Source organism: Alligator sinensis, unplaced genomic scaffold (assembly GCF_000455745.1).
Source record: "Alligator sinensis unplaced genomic scaffold, ASM45574v1 scaffold254_2, whole genome shotgun sequence".
Lineage (NCBI taxonomy): Eukaryota > Metazoa > Chordata > Crocodylia > Alligatoridae > Alligator > Alligator sinensis.
In genome coordinates, this window is record NW_005842396.1 from 1136352 (window position 1) to 1157547 (window position 21196).

General features: G+C 42.0%; 1 protein-coding gene across 4 annotated transcripts in view; it reads left to right on the plus strand.

Annotated features, from left to right (window-relative positions):
- The window catches only part of ELMO1 (engulfment and cell motility 1), a 462043-nt gene that overhangs the window by 429138 nt on the left and 11709 nt on the right, over nucleotides 1-21196 (plus strand). For all 4 annotated transcript variants that reach the window (XM_025211243.1, XM_006029749.2, XM_025211244.1 and 1 more), the window contains 3 exons: nucleotides 2751-2863; nucleotides 14414-14521; nucleotides 18463-18545. In XM_025211243.1, coding sequence (XP_025067028.1) covers nucleotides 2751-2863; nucleotides 14414-14521; nucleotides 18463-18545 — 304 coding nt within the window. The remainder of the gene's footprint in view (nucleotides 1-2750; nucleotides 2864-14413; nucleotides 14522-18462; nucleotides 18546-21196) is intronic.

Here is a 21196-nt window from a genome sequence, read left to right on the forward strand (position 1 = left end):
TAGAATGGAGCTAGGGAAGCACCTCACGTTCCTGTCTGCCTTCAAGGTAGGCAAATGCTTAACTGGGATGATGTAGACAAGAATGATCCTTCCTTAAGCTGGCAGTTAGATTAGATAACTTCATGAGATTGCTTCCAGCTCTATTTTTTTGTGATTCTGTGGTCTTTTTCCTGCTCAGTAGGTGTGTCTACATGAGATGCCAACTGCACAGTTGTTACTGTACATTCATTTAGTACTTACATAACCAAGTACTAAATGACTGTGCAGTAACTGGCATTACCGTGTAGTAGTATCCTGGCACAATTGCCTAGTGACACTTACTGTGCAGTAGTGCATTACTACAGTACCATCGCATCATGGTTCATACGCTAGTGCACAGTAGTAATGAGCTCAGTAAGTGTCTTGTGTAGATGTGGCCACTGTATATTTAAGCTATAAGTTGTTAAAAGCAAGGACTGTGTTCCATGAAGCAACTTGCAAAAATGTTTCTGGCATTGACTAAGTAAGAATTGCTGCTATTATAATACATGTACCATGTCAGGAGTATGATTGTGTGGATCATGCATTAGATCCCACCGTGCCTTTACCTGCACACGTAGAGTTGCCCTCCATGAAAAATCTATAGTATTTGAAAATAAGCAGAATTCTTGTAATACATTTTCTAAAGGTATTGTGTTTTTATAGCTATAATAGTTGCTTGATATTTGACTGATACACAGAAGTGAATTAGATATCAAGAACTACAGTCCTTGAGCATTTTAATGCATGAACATTTTACTGCTACCTGAGAGTGTTATGTCTAGGGACTTACTGAAATTGTGGTTTTCACAGATACCATGATTTCAGGCAGGCTTTGTGAATGCAGGCTCCACACTTTTCAGGCTCTGTGGGGAAAAAAAAAACAAACCCAACTTACCAAAAATAAAATGCTGGCTCCCTCTGGAGATGCCTGCCACCCTTCACCACATGCCGCTGATTGGCTGCAAGGTCTGTCTGTCATATGGCCCTGCCCCTCTCCACTAATTATCAGTGAGGGGTGGGGCTGTATGACAGACAGCCTTGCAGCCAATCAGTGGCAAGGAACAGGACCACTGGGGCCTCTCTACCAATCAGAGGTATAAGGGGACCCCACTGTGCTTGGCCTGTGAAAATGGCTGCTGGCCCTGTGATCTGCATGGAAAATCAGCTGGCAGCCACCACAGCCCTTAGTTACGATGAGCATTTAAATGCATACCTTTGTCTCCTTCGACGCGCCAGAAATTGAATCTGCAGATTTATTGAGTCTGCAAAGCATGCAAGCTGATGCGCTTGGCGCTGCATCGCATGCATTTGTATAAACAGCGAAATGCGCATCAGCGCACAGAAAATGGTGGCGGTGCACTTTTGAACTAAAACACCTTTGATGTATTTTAGTTCAAAAGCGTGCCACCGCCATTTTCTCAGCACTAATGCGTATTTCGCCATTTATACAAATGCATGCGCTGCAGCACCAGGTGCTTTTAATAGTGTCCAGCACTGCAGGGCATGCATGTGTCCAAATGCCCTTGACATGTCTAATTAAGGCTACAATCTTTATGCAAAAACCTTGCAAATATTTCCGTGTAGGATTTTATAAATGAAGAATGTGACGGTTGAGGCACCAAATGAACATCCGGTGTTTTCCAACAGAATTTTGCATTACCTCTGGAATAGCACTGCTTCTATGTCTACGAGTGTTGATCACTAGGAAATACTTCCAGACAGAATGATTTTGGTATTACGTATTGACACAGCAGTCTAAAATTATGGGCCTGACACAGTTCATATTTTATCAACCCTCTACACTTTCAGTTGCATGTTAATCTTACTAGATTTGCTGCCACATTGATGTTTAAACCTGTCCTTTACATATTCTTCATGAATCTAAGTGAGGGTATAACTAATGAATTCAGACACCTGTGAATCCTCATGGTAGCATATAAAACCAACTTTCAATGCTAGATGCATGTATTTTCCACCTGGTGCTTGAAACATTGAGCCCATTTGTCAAGACCAGGATGAAGGAAATGCATTAATTTGACAGTGTATACAGTAATATCATTTCTGAATACACTATGGGTTTGTGTGTGCCTGTGCACTAGACAGTTTGGATGCCTGGCAAGTTTCAAAGCTTTAGGAATTTTCCCACAAAAACCATGCAATAGTAAATTGTAGAGTGATACAGAAATAAAAGTAATCAAATTACATCAGCTGTTACTTCATCTGAGCTAACATTAAAAATGCTGGTTCTGAGTATGTTTGGCACTAGCTGTTTTCTCTTTTACTAACTAATGATGATATGGTGCATCTGCAGAGAACATTGCATCCCTGGATATCAATCAATCAACTAGGCTTCATAATACTCTTATTAAGAAGTAGCACTTATTTGCCTCACAGTGCCTTTTGGAGGTACAGTAATAAGTGGTATTTCATGGATGAACTAAGACACAAATAGGTTGCCTTAAGTCATTTACCAACTTAGTAGCAAAAGGGGACAGAACATAGGAATCCTGACTACCATTCAGTGCTCTATTTGTGAGTCAGATTTCGCTCCCTAAAACAACTCCTTTCTAGAGTAAGACTGCATGACTCCTCCTCTCTTTGGACCTTCCCAGAAATGAGATGGATGGAAATGAAATGTCTCACGAATATCTCTGAGTGAAAACAAAGCGGTACATGCAAAGATCTAATAAGTGTGTGTTTTTCTTCCCCTTCCCTTCCCCACTTCCCAGGGAGCTAAAAGAGAAGATTCAGCCTGAAATCTTGGAGCTGATCAAGCAGCAACGTCTTAATCGACTTGTTGAGGGCACCTGCTTTAGGAAACTAAATAGTCGGCGGCGACAAGGTAAAGCTCAAGGCTGAAGAGTCTGGCATTTTGTTGTTTCTTACTTCACCTTTAGCTAAGGAGCACTTGTGCTATTGTCAGGTTGAAGTTTCCCCACATATATAAAGTGAATGATGAAGAGCTTTATTTGAGGGGGCTTTTAAAAATTTTCTAATAATTAAATTCTTCTTTGGGTACTCTTTATGTCAGTGGGTTTTTTGGAATTTTCCTCCCGAGGACCTTGTGGAATAAGTCTAATCATATTAGGTCTTTTGTTTAAAGAAGATCTCAAGTAGCTGCTTTCCATCAAGAACTAAATACCTTGATTGCTTCCTTGGTCTTCAAGCTTCTTGCTGATGACAGGGTCAAAATCTCTGGTCAGTGAAATTGCCCATGGATAGCATGCGACACTGATGATATTCAGAACCTTAATGCCACAGACATTTGGGCACATTTTAAAAAGAATTGCTTTTAAATTATGCTACTAATTATTTATATACCTCATCACAGACTCATCACTCCTTAATTGTGGTGAGCACAACTCACCACATCTATCCAGTCACTACTCATCCTTAATCTTCTTCTTTTATTATCATTCATATTATCATGTTTAAATATTTCATAAGCTAGCAAATTTTAAAAAGTACTTAAATCCATAACTTGTGTGCCTGGGGGTGAATACTAAATGGACATAGAAGAACTTTCTTCACAATTATATGGATCATTTCCCGTTTTTGGATTGTACAACTTACTTCACCAAACCATTTTCTTTCTAATCCTTTTCCTCCTAAGAGTAGAACCTTTCCAATCCAGGAACAAAATGCAGCAAACCTGGATCTAGAATGTTTCCTTACAGTCCCTGTTTTGATGAGATTCTAATGTCTATCCTTTTATTTTTCTGTAACTGTAATATGAATTACAATTAGGGTAAGGACTCTCAGAGATAAATATTTGAGAATTAGGTATTGATGAGAAAAGCAGATTTCTCTGCATGAGAATGATTCCTACAATGCTCTCTGCCTAGCTGATACACAGTGCACTTTTCTTAACTACAATTTGAAGATATTTTTGACAATTCCAGTTTTTTAAATTGTTCCTTTATAGTGGAAGGCAACCTTTTTGCCAGACCTGCCACAAATTAGCCCTGTAACCTCCCTGTGTGCCCCTCCGATCCCCTTCCCTTACCCAATCAGCTGCTCTGCTTCCTGTTTTATCTACAACTGTGTCATGCCTTATCCCTCCCTGATCTGCATGTCACAGACAGAGACTGCCCATGCCACTTGTGGCACATGTGCTTCTGGTTGACCACCCCTGTTCTGTAATAAAGCTGGCCACTGCAGTTTGCCAAAATGGCATTGCGGTCCAGTATGATTTTTGTAGAGATTTCATAGAGGTCATAGAAATTAAGGGCTGGAAGGGACCTTGAAAGATCATAGAGTCCAACCCCTCCTACTCTGGGCAGGAATACTGCTGAGATCAAATGATCTCAGCAAAGTGTCTGTCTAGTCTCCTCTTGTAGACTTCCAAGGTTGGTGACTGCACCACCTGCTTGGGAAGTCTATTCCAGATTCTGGTCACCCTTACCATAAAGATGTCTAGCCATATATTCTCTGCAGCAGTATGTTCTGCACAGTGGGAGAGTGGCTAAAAGGATTGCCAAACCAAAGTAAAACCTATAATCAGGGCTCAGTTTTACTAAGCCAAACTTAATTCCTACAGTAGTTTAAATCTGGACTTCATTTTATTTGATCCATTAATACTCTGGAAGGGAACAAGGCTGGGATAAAACATTCTTGTTAGGGTAAATCTCCAAGGGAAGGTAACCTATATCTTTTTTTTTTAAGTATTGTCAGTTCAAGCAATCGGGATCCTTAGCTGAAGTAAATTGGTGTTAGTGCCTTCCCTTTAAGAGGTTAAAAGATCTGGCCTATGGTCAGAAAGTGGCCCAGAAAGCAGTAAGTCAGGGCTGTCCAACTTCTAAGAGGCTGGGGGCCACACACCCCATGGAGGACCACATCAGCAGGGACCTTGGGCCCCCAAGGCTATATGTTATGCATGGGCAGCTGAATACTCCACCACCTCACTGCACTGCACATGTAGGGCAGGCCCCCCTACTCCCTGCCTCACCTGCAACTTCCTGTAGGCTCCCCCATGGCATCGCACCACACAACTGCTCCAGGATGCCAGTGTTTCTGGCACTACAGCTGCACCATGCCACCCTGCCCCTTGTCGTGGGCTGGGTCAGGCAGCAAGGGTCAGGGGAGGGACAGAGAGCACAAGACCCCAGATGCTGCTTCAGAAAGAGCAATAGGAGCAGCAGCAGCCAAATGTGAGCCTGGGAGCAGTAGCAGCTGTGCAGGAGCCTAGGGGCATATGTTAACTCCTTTTAGCCTACATGCAGCCTGTGGGATGCCAGCTAAACAGCCCTGTTGTAAGTTAACACCTAACATGATGATTAACAGTAATAGACCTGGAACAGTAATAGAGAAACTGTAACAAGAGGATAGGACAAGGATTACCACAGTAAGGTTATGTGACTGTTTTGGATTATAAGGCATGCATCTTGATTTACTTCTTTTTTCATTATATTTTTCTGAGGAAACCCTAGGGCAGCGGTTCCCAAACTCTGACAGATTGCACACCATCAATTTAAAACAATAGAACCTTAAGTATACCCCGCAAATTTTTCAGTTCAGTCTTAAATACCACCAGCAGGTTGTCTGTGTACCACTGGTGGTACGTGTATGACAGATTGGGAACCTCTGCCCTAGGGCAAATGTTCCAAATCTGCAGAATGTGTAAAGGGGAATCTTCACGTGGTCTGCACAGGCAAAATTGAAATAATCAGACTGACTGTTTAATAACTAACTAACTGGTATTACCCGATGACAAAGACTGTAGAACAGCAGTTCCCAATTGTTGTATGCGTACCACTGGTGGTACACAGTCTGTCTGTCAGTGGTATACATTAACTGATTTATTATAATTACTTTATGGCTAGGGACAGGCATTACACATAAAACAGCTTAAGTGATCAGAAACTAGTTTAAACCTGTAACAGAGCAGATGTTCAGTGCACATAAAACACTTTGAAAATGGCTGAAACCGGTTTGAGATAAACCTGGTTGAATGTAGTATCAGACTTAACTGATTTGGCTCAAACTGGTTTATGCAATGTCTGTCCCAGACCTCTGACTGGTTTAAGATGCATCAGAGTCCCCCAGCATCCCAGCATGTGCTCTGGCTGCATGGGGCTCTCTGTTCCACAGCAGGGCTGGGCCCTCCCCTCTGCTGTCTCACTGGAGATCAGCAGTCTCTGCAGGCATCTGTCCAGCTTCTGCTCTTCCCCCTCTCCTCCCCTCCCCACTCTGTGATAAGCAGGCATTCCTCCATCCCTCACAGACAGCTCAGCATTAGTTAGCCAACCACAAGCTGGCTACAGTCCATGCTGTGGGAGATGACAGAAGGAGACAGACTTTTTGGAGCTAATTAACAGGTAGCTTAGTGTCCTTCCTTGGGAATGATGTTTAAGAGCTGTTTGCTTTCCCCCTCCCCCTCACCACTCTCTGCTAAGCAGGAATTCCCCCCTTCCCTTTGCCTTGCTGAGGAGGTGTCTGTGTATTAGCTAGCAGACGACATGCTGGGTCTGTGCTGAATCAACAGGTAGAATCATCAGTCTTAATGGGATGATAAACACTGGGATAAGGGTGATAAACAGAGTTATCAGCCCCCCCTCCCCCCCCAACCCTGGCTTGCTAGCCTGTCAGTTTGTTTCAGGCAGTATACAGAAGCAGGGAGGGAGAGTGAAAAACTCTGTATCATCAACAGATGCATGCGCTGCACACACACCCTTGCCTCAGAGTGCTAGCCCAGGGCTGCAGGCTGGCAACACTCCTGCACCTTGAGCAGTGAGTGGGGAAAAGCCTGGGACAGCAGGCAGGCTGGGGGTTTACACCCCTCCCTAATCAGAGTCCTGCTGGAGCCTGGCCATGTCCCCCTCAGCTCAGCTCAGCTCAGCTCTGCAAGGGCAGGGATGGCTGCTCTAGCACCTTCTAGTTTCCAGCCTGAGCCACTGCAGGCATGTGCCTGAATTTCCTCAGTCCAGAGGGATTGTCTGTATGGTTGGAAACTGGTTCAGCCTAGCCAGGTTAGACTAACCTGCAAAGACTGAATCAATTCAAGCTCAGGCTTTTTGAATGTCTGTCCCTAGCCTGTATGACAATAATTTGCTGGTGGTACTTAATGTTATATTGAAATATTTGCTCGTGGTACTTACAGTTGTATTGTTTAAATTGGTGGTGTGCAGTCTGTCAGAGTTTGGGAACCACTGCTCTAGAACAAAATTCCATTATGAACATTTCCTGAATATGTGGTAGGACACATGGTTAGTCAGAGTAGGGGCAAACAATTGCTTTACGAAAAAATGAGTAAAGGTCTTTCCAGGCTTTTCAAGCTTGGAGCACTGAATCTTTATTATATTTGGTTGCAAAGCCTCCAAGCCAAGGCACATCTCTCTGAGGTGGTCTTGAAGCTGAGCTTGGGTCAACTGTAGCAGATCACTGCTTCTTACCAACTTGAAGATGGAATTATCATAGCATGATTGTACTACAGCAATAATTTTTTGATGGTTACCCTAGCAGTATCTTTCGTGTGCTTGGTTATTTAAAGAAAAATAAATCACCTGTTCAAGAACCTCCAGAGAGCACAAGGCCGTTTTCTTGCTGTCTCCTACAGAGGCGTCTCTTCATTTGTATCCTAATCTTATTAGAACAGAAAAATACACTGTGGTCAGTTTTGTTAAGCTGGTAACTGTCAATTGACAGATAGTCAGCTCAGTTCTAAAGAAAAGGGTTAGAGCAAAAATCCATGAAGTGTTTTACTAATCAAAACTGTTATTTCCAGTGGAGCCAAGTACAGTAAAAGCTCTGTTATCTAGCATCCCCCAGGAATGGAGGATGCCTGATAACAAAATATGCTGGTTAATTGAGCGGCCCAAACAGGCATCCTTGCCTGTTTGGGCCGCTGCTTCTCCCACCGCATCCGGGGCGTCGCCGCCCCTCCCGGGGGCCCTGTGGGACAGTGAGGCAGGCCCCGCATAACCTGTTATGCCCCCATGCCATGGGGACTCGGCAGCGCAGGCTGCTTTGCCCTGGGCCATGGGGCTCGGAGAAACCAGAAGTGCCACGGTGGACACTTCCAGTTCACTTTACCTTACAAGCTGGCATGCCAGTTAATAAAGCGTGCCAGCTTGTAAGGTGCCAGTTAACAGAACTTTTACTGTAGCAGGTAAACCTGCCTCTGCCAGAGAGTTTTATTGAGCAAAATAGATATATCACTACTGTCATACAAAACATCTGTGGTTTATGTTGCTGGGTGCACCTTTTTGAAAGAAATGCTGTTTTATCTTTATAAAGATTAAAGAGAAATGGTGTGTGATTAAAATGAGAAACTAGGTGTTAAAGCCATAGACAAGGTCTCTTGGGTAGTAATTTTTGCAAGAGGAAGGAAACCTGGTTACATACCCATCAAATTAACACCACAATTGTAGCATGTGTTTTCAAGGTGACTTGAAAAAAGGAATACAAAACACATATTTCTTAAACTTTTCATTATGTCCTAAATGTACCATCTAACCCAGGCAAGAGGGTGAATTAGCCCACCAACTGAGAAAATATTCCTTTTCTTTCTAGTTTCTGCAGTGTTTCCTTTTCTACATGGGTCTGCTCCAGGATTATTTTTTTAATGGAAAGAAACAGACAAAAGTAGTGATGTTGCGTAGCTCAGTGGCAGGCAAAATACAGCCCATGGGCTGGATCCAGCCTGCCAGGCCATTCTGTCTGGCCCACGGGGCCCCTAAGAATAATTAGAAAAGTAATATTTATCTGCTTCTGGCTGCCTATCAAAGATGATGGGAGACAGGGGCAGTAGGACCCAGGGGGAGCCGGTGGCAGGCAGCAGCAAGACCAGCCTGCCCGCCCCTGCCCCCTCAATCCCAACCAGAAGCCTCTGTCTAGCAGGGGCTGCTGGAGGCTTCTGGCCTGGGACTGCTCCTGCCTCCCTGCACCAAGGGAAATACAGATAAGAACAAGGAGGTGGGGGGGAAGAGACAGGGGAAGATCATGGGCAATCACCCCAGTCCTCCTGAGGTCCCAGTGCTGCAGCTGGGAGCCATGTGGTACCAGCTGGTGGGCAGGGGAATGACTGGCAAGCAGGAGGAAGGGGCAGCAAGCAGGCATGCAGAGCACAGCTCTGGAGGCTCCTAGTCCTAACCATGTAATACTCCTGTGGCAACTGCAATTGCTTCCATGGAAAAATAATGCTACGAGGGGTCCAATCCTTGTTGTGATCCTTCCCCATCATCCACCCCAAGGTATGCATGCCAAGCAAAATACCTTTGCGTAACATGCTGTGGCACCCCTGCCAGGGGTAGCCAACTTGTGGTTTAATATATACCAGCTGCTTTCAGTTGCAGGCTTATGTGAATGGCCATCAGTATATGGACCATCAACAAAATCTCTGTGCACACCAATGGATCACAGTTTGAGCTGCTCTTTTAGTTGAATTACAGCCAACTTTTTATTTTCCTCTCACTGAGCTTTAACAATGTGACAAGATGCTATTTAGTTAACAGGCTCCTGCAGCTCTTGTTTGAAGATGTAAACAATTTGCATAGCATCTTTTGAAGTTGAAAATTAGAGAATGTAATGTTAGTCTTTTTCTCTAGTAATTTGGCTTAATAACACCAGCCACCCTGTACTTGGAAGTGGGGTGGGTGTTTAATTTATGGGATTTCAGGGAAATATAGAGCTAGCAGGTCCATTTTCCACCAGTGGCAAGTTACTGTCACCCAGTGGCAGCAAATTTGCCCAAAACTGAATCAGAGAGATAGTTGGAGGTCCAGAGCAAGTCAATGCAAATCTAATATAGGTAGGGCCAAAAGAGCAAGAGGTTCTATCCGTGCTGAATAGGGCCCATGGGAAATGCACTGGCAGAGTATAAACTCAGTGAGGCTACTCTTGCCCCACCCTGGCAGACTGCCCAGTGGATAAGTGCTCGCTCTTCCACAATGAGTTGATTTAGGAAATGGAGCTGCAGATTTTACCCACTGGTGCACCCAGAAGTGACTCAGGTCCAGAATATGGTTGAAATAATGAAGCAAAAAGTGCAAGTGGAAAATTAATTGACTTACTTTTTCCAGTTTACAGATCTAGAAAGGAACAGTGCAGAAGAGAACTGGGAGTCCAGTGATCTGTTTCTTAAATTACTTTGGACAAATGATGTTGCTCTTGCTGTCTTTGAGGTTGCCAACTGTAAACAAGGAGAAAATAATATTTATCCTACTTCATTGTCAAACTAACTTCATTGAAGCATTAAAACTCTCTGTGATCCTCAGAAAGATAGAAACTGTAGTATTAGCTATGTAGCTGTAATCTTAATAATCAAGCTAGAATCCATAACAACAGTACTTGAGTCTTAGTGAGTAAAACAGACTTAAGAACTGCCTAGGTTTTAAAAACCTAGTGACCGAGACTTCAGTTAAATCATGAGACTGATTTGCCACTCAGTTCTGTTTCTAATTTTAACAGGATATCCTACTAGAAACCACTCATTGCATAAAAGAGATAAGATCAAGATATGTATGATGTCAAATACAAAAATTACTCTATTACCCAGAGACATCCAGCATCTCAGGGGCGGGTCCTGAACTATGGAGCATTTATTCAGAAGAAATCAAGCTGGTTACCAGTTAACAGTTTTCCTGGGCAAAACACAAGCCACCATTTGTCGAGGTGACCATTCACCCAGGAAATGGATTTTTCTAGTTACATGCACACACCTACAAGTCCATGAGTTGGGTTTCCATTTCTGAAATCCCTCTCCAGATTTTTAAATTCCAGTAAATGCCATGGAATCAATTTAACAGGCTCAAGGTGCCTTCTGAGCTAGAATTTCCTAGTTTAAAACCACCTCTTCTTAACACTGATATAAAAGAATAAGACCTTGTACTCACACTTCCTTTCTGATTGTTTATAGGGATTTATGATTGGAAGCAGAAATTGCATTTTTGACATCATAAACTTTCTTGTGCCCATAGACATCATTTCCTCCTTTTTATGTTTAGCCTGGTTATGGCTTTAGCTATGCTGTTAGTTTATCACTTCTTGCGTAAAAATATGTATGAATCAAAACATTGGAAAACCTGTGTAGTAAAAATAGCTGCACTCACCAGCTCTGCTTCACAGCAGCTCCTATAAAATAGCAGATATGTGGGTTATTACCCCTATATATGATGCATGCATTAATATAGTCTCAAGCTGAAACCCAAGTAGCTGTGGATGTGATGGTGTGTGGCAGGATCCAAAAAAGAAAACAGTGTGTGGTTTTTTCATTGCTAATGTACTGATTGCCCTTGTCTCAGCTTGGACATTCAACAGTTTCAGCTGACAAGACCTCATTAGTTCCATTTGCAGGTTTCAATTAAAAGAATTCCCCTTGACAGCAAAATTTTGTTATGATGGCAGCTATTAGTGAGACTGCTGAAGAGTTATACTGGGCATGCTATGAACTGCAGTCTATGGTTATTAGTTCTTTAATTATCCTTGTGATATTGGGAATTGTTTTAAAAGGCTCTACAAGCCTTCTGAGCTGTAAAGGAGTGAGGACTTGCACTCTTTTCCTCTGTTTTTGAAAAGGTTCACAGCTAAAAGGTTATCAAAACACTCTAATCTTGAAGTACATTTCAGATCTGATCCATTTTAGTTTTTTACTAACTTCAACATACAGTCTGATTTTCCTCAGTGTTTCATAGTAATTGTCTTCCACGACACCATCCACTTACTCATTGCCCTAAGGTCTTGAGATGACAGTAAAGCCAAGCTAAGTTTTATTAAAAAGAATGGATTTTCTTTAATGATAAGACATTGCAAGTTATGTTCCTTCATACTGTCCAAAATTAATAAGCTGTCTCCTAAATATCCTGCTAAAGATAATATCCTGCTACTGTATTTAATAGGAACTCAGAGTTATCCCACTACTGGAAAGGAACATTTTTAGCATACATTTTTAAGCGTTGGAGTGCCAAGGACTTAATTATGTGGGATCTTTCATATGAGTCTGTACCAACTAAGGGTGAAGTCTTCTCTATTATTAAGTCTCTCTGACAGTCTTGTAAGTATAGAGACTCCTGGTTTCCTAAAATTCCTACGTCTGTAGTGGTGTGCAACACTGTGCTGGCCTATATTCCAGGGATGGCTGTATTTCAGTGTCACATACGAACATAAGAACTTAAGTGCTATACTGTGTCAGATCAGTGGTCCATCTAGCCTAGTGGCAGAAGTGGATGCTAAAGGGAGAGCATTAAACTGGATAGATCTAGAGTTATCTGTCCTCTATCCATTACCCTCCCTGGCATCTTCTGTTATTTATTTGGAGAAGCCAGGGGAAATATCTCCAACCATTCTGCTCAACACCTATTAATAGATCTATCATCCATAAAGTAGTCCCTTTTTTAACCCAGCTATGCCATCTGCCTCTACTACCTCCTGTGGCAATGAAATCCACAAGTTAAACTAAATATTGTGTAAAAAAGTACTTTCTCATGTTAGTTTTAAACCTGTTTCCTACTAATTTCAGTGGGTGCCCTGAAATGTATGCAGGTAGCACAATCTCGGGCATCCCAGAATAAATTCTTTCATGTCGGGATTCCTCCCAATTTGCGTTTGCATAACAGATCAGAATTCCCCTTCATTGCTCCTGAGGAGCTTTGTGATCCTTCAGTAGAAAGTATTACATAAAATTCCAAGACATTTCTATTTATTTTTCAAGTCTCTCTGTACATTTCTGAGCCACATTCTTTAGAAAGAATATAGCTAAAAGTGGAAAGTACATTGACAGTTTAAAGATACCATTATGTCAAATCACATCTGTCTATCAAACAATTTTTATATTCTATCAAGAGGTGACTAGCCATGCTAGTCTAAAATCAGGCAGCAGGTAGGGCAAGGTGGCACTTTAGAGGCATATAAATGCTATCATTAGGGCTTTAGAGGATGCTCAGAAACATTGAGCTTGTAAAGCCAGCATGCTAGTGTGGTACAGCAGGGCTGTGCCTATGCTAGTCTTATCCTCTCAAATTTCCCACCAGTGATAGAAACAATAGAAGTACTAATGTAGACAAGCCACTAAGCAGCCCATTGGTATTTTAACTGCCATTTCATCTAGCCCTGCTTAGAGCGTTAGGAGAGTTATAGTATAGCTGTAGCAAAATTGTGTTTCTGACAACTTAACGTTATGTGGTCTATCTATTAAGCAGACATGCTTTGGCAAGGAAGAGTAGCACAGTGTTTATCGTTTCAGAAATGAAATTGGCAAGCAGCGACCTTGCATGCTAGCTAGCATTGTAGCCTAACTCTTCAAAGCAAATGTTGTTAGTGGTAGCAGTTCTTGACAAATATTGTTAAGGGGAATAATAAATAGAGAACTGAAGGGTGGAAAGAGAACTAAATACACTTGGGTTCCTCGTAAGAGCTAAATAGGAATGCAATATGCATACATTTGGGGACATGCATAATATTGATCTATTGAACTATTTTGGACCCAGAAAACACCAGCTCTTAGCTTTAACATGTGTTTTGACTACAGGACACTAGAGCAAATCTTCTGTTGCTAAGAACTCAGAAAGACCACAGCTAGTCAGAATGTCTTTGATACTATGGATTCCTATTTGAAATCTTTGGATTTGTCTTGTGAATTATGTGTAGGTGTTTGCACACCTAACAATGCTAGAGCAGCACCCTTAAAAGGATCTCCTGGCAGGGTGTGTTGGCACCCTGGTTGAGAATCAGTGATCTGTGGGATAAGGCAGTACAGGATATAATTATTACATTCATAGGATATTTATTATTGTTTATACACTGTTACCGCTGTACAGGTACACAGTGCTTCATAAGGCATATAAAAAGGCTAGAACCACAGTCGTTGAACATGCCTAATTTTTTTTCAGGTATCTCACTTTCTGAGTGTCCCAACTGAGACATCTTAAACAGGCTTGTTCAGTTAGATGTTCAGAACTTGCAGAGAATCAGGCCCATAAAGTTGTCTCAGGTTAGCTATCAACACTTACCTTTGAAAACCTTAGCCCAGGGCTCTGCCTGGAAGAGTTTATTATGTAACTCAAAGCTTAGAATCATAGGTTGAAAGGACCTCAGGGATCTTCTACTCCAACTTTCTTGTACAGTTTCAGGTTTGCTATTCCTAAACCTAGGATGACAGACAGATGTCTACCCAGCCTCGTCTTGAAGGGCGTTCTTGTTTAATATTTGTGTTCCTCCTAATGGATGAATGAAAATAGGAAATGGCTTTAAACTTCAAAGACTCATTTTCATCACATGAACAATTGAGAGGTGGCAGAGCCTTTTCCTTTTTTCCGGCACAACACACACATTTTCTCTTTCTAACCATTTTACAGTATTTGTTCTTGGCAACTATAGCATTTGAATAGATTTATCTCTTATAGTATCAATAATAACAGGGACAGATGGTATCCTTATGTGTAATGTGTTTTATTAACAGACAAATTCTGGTATTGTCGACTATCACCAAATCACAAAGTCTTGCACTATGGAGATTTGGAAGAAAGTCCCCAAGGAGAAGTCCCACATGATTCTTTGCAGGATAAATGTAAGTCGTTTAAACACACTGCCTTATCCGTGTGAACTTTGAAGTTATTTCTATCATTTACTTGTAAGATGATGCAAGAAAAATACTTCTATTGATAGACTCAGTTTATTATGCCTCTGCTGGTTAACATATATCTTGGCATGAGCATTTGAACATTCTCAGCAGGTACATATTTCCATGTAGTCGATAAAGAATCTGTCAAAATGCAGCAATGGTGGATCTTACAAATTGCCTGTTTTTTTTAATGCTCCCCTTTCCAGGAGGAAGGAGCATTTCCAGTTAAGTTAATGACTCTAAACAGGTCCTGTTGATCTGAATCTTCCTGTTTGTAAAATCCAAGATGAATAGCCAGATCCTGGCATTGTGAATGCAAGCTGACCTAATGCTTCTGAGACTGTTCTGTGATGTACCCACCTAACCCCTGAATCAGAGAGAGAGAAATGTGATTTAAAGCTTGCCTTCTTTTCTGTTTCCATTATGCCCACACCATCTCCACACAGTGATGCATCTTTAGTGCAGTAAATGACCTCAGTCTAGTCAAATTTTGGTGATATCAGTGTGTTTTTGGACACTTGTCGAATTGGAAGCTCATTTGATTGTAAGTGAGCACAATTCTGAGCCACAGGGCTCCTATACACGTGCAGGGAGGCTGTTCCAACACACTGTAAGTTTGATTAATCGAGTCTGTTGAAACATAGTAATTTCCGTGCTTCAGCAGACTCTGGTGTCATGTGTATCAGTGTCCCCGTGCTGAAAAATGTGTTGAGGTGCTTCAAATTAAGCTTGTTCAATGCTCTTTAGTTCAAAGGGCCCCACATCCATTTTTCAGCACAAGGATGCTGATGCACATGACAATCCAGGCATTTTTAATTAAAATTTAACTAATTAAAGCATGTGTTTTTCCCCACCACCACCTCCCAAAGCATGTCTGTAAATGCCCATAGTTTTTCAGCCTGGATCCAGTTTCCCCGAAATGGGTAATGATTAGTTCCTGATTTTTTTTTGGCTCAGGCCACTGCCTAGTTATGAATTTTAATTCTGGATTTTAATTTGGCGCAGTGATAATTTCAGCACATTTGTCAGTAGTTTCCTGAATTGAGACCTTTGCTTCTGTTAAGGAACTGTTTATCTTTCTGGGAAAGTAAATATGTCCCTTATTTTTTGCATTCCTATTTTTGAGACTGTTCTTTGAAAAGGACAGTTAACTTCATACTGACTTCATTCAATTTTTATAGTTGATTTGATTACTTCTAAGAAACTGAGCAACAAGGAGACACCATTGGCAGAACCAACTGTAGAGAAGGAGCTGCCATCTAATAAAGTAATTTGAGGAAGAGGTGGCATTAAGTAGCTTTCTGGTGCGAAGTAACCATGCTTACAGGCTTCCTGTGCATCTTCAAGCAGATCATTTAATCCAGGGGTATGGAAAATATGGCTCCTGGAGGGACTGAGAAGTCAGGGGTGTGGACTGCTGCTGAAGTCCCCTATAGAGCCCCACTATGGACATGTCAGCAGCTAATATACAAATAACAGCTGCGTTAATCCTTTCAGCTCCTTAAGCTGGCACCCCTCCTGCCTCTGCCACTATTGATCTGCCACTAAAAATGGGTCCAGATCATGGTCCAGATCCATCCTAGGGGGAGCAGGCAAATTTGATACTGCTCTTTGTCATTCAGTTTCCCATCCCTGAATTAAGGACACTAATGCTTTCAACCCTGCTGTGAAATGCAGGCCATGTAGTCATTAATGGTTATAAGGCCATGATGAGTGCCTGTAACACCAGCGATTGGACCAGAAATTATTTCCCTGGTGTACTTTTCATTAGTAATAAATATCATTGTTGTCATTATTTTATTAGTTGCATCTATATGCAAATCAGACAAGTTTATTATCCTTCTTTAGTGAAGTCAGGGAACAATTTTTCAGGTGTCTAATTTCTCCACTCTGAGAAAAGTAACTTAATGATTCAAACCTTTTAATGTATGAATAAAATAATTCAAATGCAGCACAAGCATTTGGAATAACAAATATAAGCTCTCTTTTTCCCTCCCTGCCGTTCCCCATAACCTTTCTGAGTATTCCCTGGTGCTGGGCCAGGTCGGGGAACAGACCTAACTAGAGCCCCATAACAGTAGCAGTTTGTAGTCAGATTTCCCTTATTCTCAGTGATTTACAGAATAGCCTCAAGGATGTTTCAGGCCCTTACTGCAGTCCTTTGTTGGAATCTAGGACAGTATTTCTCATTGCTACCTTGGCATTGAGAGAAGTGATGTGTTTGCATCGCAGTTGGAAAAATGTTACATTAACTTTGGAATGAAAGATGAGGCATTGAATCCCACACGTGAACACTTTGTGACCAGACCCTCACCTTTAATGTTGATCAAGTGAAGTAGATATGGACACAATTTGAAGAAGGGCCACTCATTCCTTGAGTGCCCTTTTGGACTTAGGTCCTGTGGTCAGTCTTGTTTCCTATGTGAGGAGTTAGTGGAATGGAACAGGAAGATCTTTCAACAGATAAATAGAGCCTACTTATAAGGTGTTACCATTCTGAACATATCATAATGAGCCTGTTTTGTGAGCCATGACAAGGGGAGTTGGCTATAGTCCAGTACAGACTGCTTTTGCTATTGATTTTAAGCAGAAGGTGTTCAGATACTGCAATGATAGTCAAAATGTCAACAGGTTTACTTGCATATAAAATGCATTCAAAAGTGTCATAGAGTCATTGAGAAGTAGGGCTGGAAATGACTGCAGACAATATCTAGTCCAACCCCCTGCCTGAGGCAGGATCATCGCTATTCAACTGTCCTATACAATTCCACTGTCTAACCTCTTAGCAAAACTACACAGTCAACCCTGACACAATACAAGACTCACTAACCTGCCACAAGTAAAGCCTGGTGGGCAACATTCTGCTTCTGTAAAGGGCATTAATATATGCTCAAGAGATCCCAAGAAGAGGGTCATACTCCCCACTACAGAGGAGGGCAAAAACCCCTACAGCCTGTACCAATCTGATCATGTTGCCTTTTCAACTACACTGCTGTGAGTGATACAACAGGTTGTTGTCCTGATTTATGAAATGCATAACATGTACCATGGTGCTGAGCCCAGTGCCATAAAATATATATTTCTCTACTGCAGACTTTACATAACTATTTTAAATGATTGATTGACTAAAAACAGACTTAGATATTATTATCCTGTTCCATATGATGCTTTTCCAGTCACAAGATAATTAATTTATAGATTGTTGAAGCTTCCTCTCACTCCCTGACCATATTATATTCTAAAGTAGATAGATTTATAATTAGTGCTGGAAAATTGACTTCCAGTTGAAGCAAGATACACTTATCTTGTGTTCCAGTGACCTCGTCAATTTTGCTTTCATGGTGATTGTGCTAAGTCTTTTAAACTTTTAAGAACTTTTTAAAAATCAGTTTGGTTTTAAAAAAAATCTTGTTTTTAAGTGTGTTTATTTTAAGCTTCACACTGTTTCTATATCCAAACCCCCAATATGATTGAGCAGCCACTTTTGAGAACATTGTAAAACAGCATGAAAAAGTACTGTATAAATTAATATATACAGTACTGGTTGTATAGTTTCACTGGTATAAATAAAGGCTACCCAGACAGACACATACACCAATATACATACATATTAAGTGTATTTTCATGAAAAGCTCAGCAGGGAACCGGATGCAGAATCCTTGGTCACATTTCCTTGTGAAAATATAAACTTAATGGGTTTTGTCAAGGTCTGTGATGTCTATTTTAGTTGCTTTGCTTACTGTTTCCTTTCTCAGAGCAGGCTCTGGAAATGGCAAAAGGGGTGGCATTTTTGACACATTAGATTTGCCTCTTGTTTGGCGCATCTTGTTTGACATCAGGACAGTCGCACCTTTCACTTGCACTCATTTTCTGTCTTTTTAATGCAGTGCCTGTGGCAGATATAAAAGCAGTTGTGACAGGAAAGGACTGCCCTCACATGAAGGAGAAGGGAGCTCTTAAACAAAACAAGGTTTGTTTTTCAAATTATTATAATTGTTCATTTTGCAGAATGCAAACACTATGAACTTGGCCTTTCCTGAAATAAAACAGCCATTTCTCCTTTCCAGCATACACACATACAATCTCTTTCTTTCTCTCTGTTTTTACCATTTGAATTAATTCATTTGAATTCAGTCATTTGAATTAAATGATTAGACCAGCATTGCCGAATGGGCTCAACCCTGCATTTAACTTCATAACATCTGTGGATTATGATAATTATAGATAAGCCTAAAACATACTAAGATGGTCTTCAGTAGTGTGGTTCCTGGATGTTATCCATATTTGAATGGGTTGCATAGATTACAAAAGAGTAAAAATATCTAGGCTAGGGACAGAAATTACAAATAAACTGGTTTAAGTGATCAGAAACTGGTTTAAACCTGTAACAGAGCAGAAGTTCAGTGTACATAAACCATTTTTAAAATGGCTGAAACTGGTTTAAGATGAACCTGGTTGAATGTAGTATCAGAAGTAACTGATTTGGGTCAAACCAGTTTATGGAACTTCTGTCCCAGATCCCTTCTTGGTTCAAGTTAAATCAGAGGCCCCCAGCATCCCAGAATGCTTTGCAGCCTTGGGCTATCCTGCCTGCTCAAATAGAGCAGAGTTGGCCCCGTCTCTTTGCTCTCTAGTTGGAGCAGTGAGGGCTGGCTGACAAGGAGGTGGGGGTGGGAAACCCAGCTGGCACAGCCTGGTCTGCCTTGTGGGGGCAGAACAGGCCCTGCCATACTTTTCTCCGCTGGAGAGGAGGGGGTGGGGGCATGAACCAACAGCTCAGGGGGAGGGAGGGGGATTAAACTCCCTTTTCTCCCTTCTCCCCACGGGCATGGGGACCCCAGCCGGGGTCTGCCTGGCTTTCCCCCCTGCTGGCTGCTCACCTGGCAGGGGGCATGGCCAGAGCCAGGCCAGCCCATGGAAGAGAGAGGAGACAGGGGAGTTTAATTCCCCTCCCTGTCCCCCTTCGCCTGAGGCACTGCCCTGGTTGGTGTCTAGCCATTCCCCACCCTCGGGGACAACCCTGGCAAGGGCTTTTTCCCCCTTCCCCTTTCTTCCTCCAGGCACACCCCAGCTGGAGTCCCTGCAGGCAATTTGGTTCAGTCTGTGCAGGTTAAACGAACCTGCAAAGATTGAATCAATTCAGGCTCAGGCTTTTTGAATGTCTGTACTTAGCCCTATTGACTGAACATTGTCTTCACTAGATGATATAGTTTTGTTGACCATTCTTGCCAGTGATCCAGTGTTCGTGGCACTCTAATCACACAGCAAAATTTCAGTAAAGTGCAGCTGCTAGTAATTTCTGGCTGAGCTATTCAGGAAAACACAGGAGGGTAGATAGTAGAAACTTAAGGATTTGAATGATCATTATGTCTCTCAATAGTGTTCCAGATAGGAATGAGCTCCAAATTAGGTTTAGGGTATCTTTCCAAGTTTAGATTCAAATGTCCAACCCAGGATTGAGGTCCCTTGATGCCAAAATCTGGCCAACTCCTTCCTGTGACAATTTGCCTTCAAATTGAAGGAAGCTTGAGAAGTTGGATGTGGCAAAATCCTTCCATCATTAGTAATGGAAATCTCCTGCTAATAGAGGCACACTCGTGAGATTTCTATCAACTCATGCTGCACCTAAACTTGAATAGACAAGAATCGTGTCTTTTGCATCCCAGCAGTGGGTCTCATAGAGGGTGGGATTGAGCATGCCTCAGCCATCCAAGTCCACTGGAAGTTCACCCATGATATGGCTTCAGGCTTGTCTCTGTTACCTTCACTCATACCTAGTAAAGACTCAGAACTTAAGTGGAGGCATTGGGACAAGTCCAGAGCAGTCTTGCAGGTGAACTTCTGGTTTTGGAGCCCATCAGCAGACTCAGGTGGGCAGGATTTTGAGCAAGGTGTGCTCAGTCCCATTCTTCCTAAGGTGTGGTATTACAAGCTCTGGGACTTGTATTGTTTGAATTCTGTCCTGAGCAGTGGTGTAACTAAGGGGTGGGGGTGATAGGGGCAACTGTATTCTGGGCATTGACTTGGTGGAGGGTGTGAGAAGGGTGCAAAAAAAAAGTGGGTGCTGTTAGCAGCCACGTGTTTATGACTGTGAACTGTATGTCACCGCTTCCACTTTGCCCTGGGCACTCAGTGTATCCCACCCACCCTCTGAGACCTACTCCTGGGATGCAGAAGACATGACCCTGATCTCTACTCAAATTTAGGAGCAGCATGAGTTGACAGAAATCTCATGAGTGTGCCTCTGTTAGCAGGAGATTTCCACTTCTGGTCCTGAAACTACCCCCAGACGAAGAGGATTCAGATCTGGGGATTTGAATCAGAATCTGATTCCCTAAAACTGGCAAGATTCTGTAGTTTTGGTTTGGGTCCAACCCTAGCTTCACTGTCTAAACCTTCTAGAGCATACGCTATTAAAAAGAGGATTTCTATACCTCATTAATTTTGAAAACATAATGTGTTTGTTTAATGTGTATAAAAGTGCAGGACTTAATCATCTTCTGCCTAAAGCTGTGCATAATGCAGATAGGTGCTGTGAAAGCTTCCTAACATAACCACTGCAGTAGTGCTCTGTCAGATCATTCCCCACTCTAGCTTTTTTGCTACCATTGGAAGGAGATG